The 4,416-nt window shown below is 58.9% G+C and overlaps 1 protein-coding gene across 1 annotated transcript in view; it reads right to left on the bottom strand.

Annotated features, from left to right (window-relative positions):
* The window catches only part of SHISA7 (shisa family member 7), a 10,613-nt gene that overhangs the window by 4,602 nt on the left and 1,595 nt on the right, over positions 1-4,416 (bottom strand). The window contains exons 2-3 of the mRNA XM_011997021.1: positions 4,289-4,408; positions 2,695-2,849 (exon numbers count right to left, since the gene is read on the bottom strand). Of these exons, the coding sequence (XP_011852411.1) occupies positions 2,695-2,849; positions 4,289-4,408 (275 nt within the window). The remainder of the gene's footprint in view (positions 1-2,694; positions 2,850-4,288; positions 4,409-4,416) is intronic.

Consider the following 4,416-nt stretch of genomic DNA (forward strand, 5'->3'; position numbering starts at 1 on the left):
CCCCAGGCCCTCCTCCCTCAGACCCAGGCGTCCAGGTCCCCAGGCCCTCCTCCCTCAGACCCAGGCGTCCAGGTCCCCAGTCCTTCCTCCCTCAGACCCAGGCGTCCAGGCCCCCAGCCCCTCCTCCCTCAGACCCAGGTGTCCAGGCCCCCAGCCCCTCCACCCTCAGACCCGGGAGTCCAGGCCCCCAGCTCCTCCTCCCTCAGACCCAGGAGTCCAGGCCCCAGTCCCTCCTCCCTCAGACCCGGGAATCCAGGACTTAACTCCTCCTCCCATAGACCCAGGAGTCCAGACCCCAGCCCCCTCCTTCCTAAGACCCAGGAGTCCAGGCTCCCAGCCCTTCCTACCTCATACCCAGGAGTATAGGCCCCAGCTCCCTCCTCCCTCAGACCCAGGAGTCCAGGCCCCCAGCTCCTCCTCCCTCAGACCCAGCAGTTCTTTGGGCAGTTAGAAATCTGAGATTGTAGCCCATCATAATTCCAGCAGTTCAAGCTCCCTCTTCTCACCCCACCCCCTCCTCTCCAAGAGACAGCTTGATGCTGGGGAAGAGGGCCCCGAGAAGGGGGCACCAGGCATTTGTCAGCATTCACTGAGTGCCTGGCCCCAGGCTCCATGCACCTTCTCCTCAAGCATGTGGGAGAGAGATGGCCACTTTCGGCGTCCACACGAGGAGACAGGTTCACGTGGTGACCTGGCCAGACCATGAGCACCATGAGGACTGAGCTCACAGCGGTCTCGCTCCTGCTCTACACTGGGCACCTGGCATGGCTGGCCCAACGCAAAGCGGGAGGGGAAGGAGCCCTGCTCTTTCCCGCAGCCAGCCCCTCATCCGTACCCAGCGTGGCGGCGTGGTGCTTGGGGCTGTTGACGTTGAGGTGCAGGTAGTTGTGGTGCAGATTATCTGGGGGCACCAAGAAGGGAGGTGACGTCACTGCCATTGCTGACTCCCAGCTGGCACCGTGGCCCTGATCTCTGGGAAGGACTCTGGCCCCAAGGTTGGCCCCACATGCAGGACCTCGTTAGAGCTCTACAGATCAACCCATGCCATTGGCCACATGAACTGAGGCTGGGGGTCTTGAAGGTGGAAAGAGTGGGCACAGGCTAAGGGATGGGTAAGTGGTCTGTCCCAAGCTCCTAGCACCCCCCTTCCCTGGTGCCCAGGCTAGAGATCTGAGGGGGTCACCTTGCTACCTCTCTTCACCTCCCACCCATGTCCTCTTGGTTCCTCCTGATATCTGAATCTCTGCCCTGATGTGTCCTCTCCCTCCTGGATTGCCAGAGCAGCCTCTGGCCATCCAGCCCATCCATCTCCATGATCAGCCTCACCGAAGCAACTGCCCTTCCACTGCTCAAGAGCCTTCCCATGGCTCGCCATCACCCACGGGACAAAGTTGAACCTAGGAATGATGTTTGAGGCTTGAGGCTTCAAAACCTGGACCCACTGGATGTCTGCAGCCCCATCTCCCATCCCTTCCCTCAAGCCACATTGCTCTTTCCAGTGAGCCCTGTGTGGTCCTGCCACAGGGCCTTTGCACATGCCACCATGCTGTTCTCACTGCCTTGAAGCCCTTCTTCCCATCTGCCTCAAGATCCAGCTCAAATGTCTCTTCTCCTCTCCACCCCTGACACCAACTCCGTCCTTGTCCTCTTGCTGCCTGGACTATCATCCCAGCCTCCTCCTGGGACTCTTTCCTCTCATCTGTTCCCTTCGCATGGGTTCCAGAGGACCAGTTCTTCCACCCACTGCTGACTGTGTTGCTCCTCTACTCGAACTCCTCTGCAGCTCTCCATCACCCTCAGGACAGAGGCAGAGCTCCTCAGCCCAGCCTGGCACTCTAGGCCCTCTTGGAGGTCACCAACCACCCTCTCCCTGTCCTCAAGTCTGGCCAGCCCACAAGCTCTGCTACCCAGAGCTTCCCAGCCCCAGTAACTCCTCTCCTCCTCCAGGCTCAAATACCTCCTCCTCGGAGAAGCCCTCCTGCCCCCAAACCAGACCACATCTTCTCAGTCCCCCTGACAGCTCCTTGGACTTCTCCACTGATGCACTCATCATAAATTATAATGATATAGATCATATTTAAGTAATATATATTAAATATGATATATCCTATTTTAAAGATATATATATTTAACAACAGCAATAGCCCACCCTTAACATGGTATTTTTGTCTGTGTTACACATTATTCTAAACACCTGTCTCACCAATTCATTTGCCCTTCACAATAACCCCATCAAGTGAGTACTGTCATGCTTCTCATTTTACGGATGGAGAAACTGAGGCCCACAGAGGTGAAGTCACTTGACCCAGGTCACACAGTGGCAGAGTCAGGATTCAAACCCAGTCGGTCTGGCTCTTGACAATTTCGAATTTGGTAGTTGAGCCCTTGTGTGTAGTTGGCTGTCGGGTGGTCTGACACTGAGCGCAGGGGCTTGAGAAAGTCTAAACCTACATCACCAAGGTGCCCATGGAGCCCACCCACTGGAGCGCACAGGAGGGCAAGGAGGTGGTCTGGGTCTCTACGGAGTTCCCAGCCCCCGTCCGCCTTTCGCAGGACTCGGCGGTGCCAGGCGGGCGTAGAGGGGTGAGGGCGGGCCCGGGGTGATGGGGGTGGAGCCGCCATGGAGGGCGGGGCTACAGGGTGAGGGGGCGTGGCCAGAGACGGAGGCTCTGCCGGATCCCACGTTTCACTCACCGAGGTTGGGGGTCTTCACGGTGTTGTAGAGGTTCTTGGGCGTCCTGGGGGGCATGCTGTCGGGACCGCCGATCCCCGGGGTCAGGGAGCTGCTTCGGGCCCGGTCCGGGCGGGTCCCAGGCCCCGCCTGATGTCTCAGAATGTCCACCAGAGCTCTAAAGGTGGCAGAGAGGTGGTCAGCGGCCTGGGGTCTGGGGGCGGCAGGGGTACAGGGAGGGCCCAGGCTTCGTTCCGCTCCCTGCTCTCGCCCTTGGGTAACCTGTCACTCAGCCTGCTTTTTTCGCCATTGGCCACTCCCGTTTCCCGTTGGCCACGCCCCCTCGAACGACCCCCTTTCTCGGGCCACGCTTCCTGCTTGAAGCGCTGCTGTCTTAACTCGTGTGGACCCCACCCCTTCTGTGGTCCCTCTCACTTCCCTGTGGGCTCACCCCACCCTGAATCTGGGACCCCATTCCCGTTCCTTTTGCAGCCTTCCCCATGGCAACAAAGGGTGCTCCATTTTCCCAGTGATGCGGACCTCAAACATTAAATCACCTTGACTCTTCTTTTTTCCCCCCACTTCATCCCTTTCAGTAATCCTACGGATCGAACCTCCAAAACATATCCCAAATCGGACCACTACTCACCACCTCTGAAATCTCTCACCTGGATCATTGCAACAGCCCCTTCACGGGTCTCCCCCTCCCACCCTAGCCCCGTACAACCCAGTCTCACGCGCAGCTCGCATAATTTTAAAATGGACAGATGGCATCACGCCTGAGCTCAGGACCCTGCAGTGGCCCCATCACACTTAGAATAAACCCGGGCCCACCTGCTTCTCCTCACCTCCTGCTGCCCACCGCCCCCAGCTGCACGGGCACTTCCCTGCCCTGCAGGCCACCGAGGGCCTTTGCACGCAGTTCCCCTGCCCCAAACCTCTCGCCCACAGATCCCTGCGTGGCTCGCTCCCTCCCTTTGGGTCTCTGCTCAGAGGCCTTTTCGGATCACTTCCTCTAATCCAGCGCCCTCTCCCTCCACACTTTCCGCTGATTTTCTTCACAGCAGTCATCTAAAATTATACAGCACATGCATTTGCCTGCTTACGGACTGGGCCGCTGATATTTAATGAGCACTTACGGTGTGCCAGGACTCTGCACGAATCAACTCAGTTAATTACAATCCGAATAGGTGGGGACGATGATTAGTCTCATTGTGCGGACGGGAAACTGAGGCACAGAGAGGTTAAGTAACCCGTCCACTGTCACACAGCCTGTGGGCCGTGAACTTGGATTTGGAAGTTAGGCTTTTCCACCACGGCAGAGACCTTGTTTTGTTCACTCCTGTACCCCAGCTCCTGGCCCACAGAAGATACTCAAGAAATATGTGTCGAGGAATGAGAGCCTGAGCTTCTCCCGCTCCCTGCATCACTCCGCAATAGCCGGGTCGGCTCTGGCACGGCTTTCTCAGCCCCTGAGCACCTTCAGCTCCGCGGGAGGCCGCCACCTGGGTCTCTGAAGACGCCCTACCCCTGTAGCCCCTCCTCCTTGGACGGCTCCACCTCCCTTGCTGGGCCCCGCCCCAGGCTCGCAGTCCTCCCGCCCCAGAGCACACGCACCTGGGCACGTTGATCTCCCGGTGCGCCCGGGGCGCACGGGACGCCTTGCTGAAGGCCACTTTGGCGCCGACTCCCACGGCCAGGGCGAAGCTGATGACCCCGCACACGACGTAGGCTGTGCTGCCACC

The sequence above is a fragment of the Mandrillus leucophaeus genome, unplaced genomic scaffold (assembly GCF_000951045.1).
Source record: "Mandrillus leucophaeus isolate KB7577 unplaced genomic scaffold, Mleu.le_1.0 Scaffold53, whole genome shotgun sequence".
Classification (NCBI taxonomy): Eukaryota; Metazoa; Chordata; class Mammalia; order Primates; family Cercopithecidae; genus Mandrillus; species Mandrillus leucophaeus.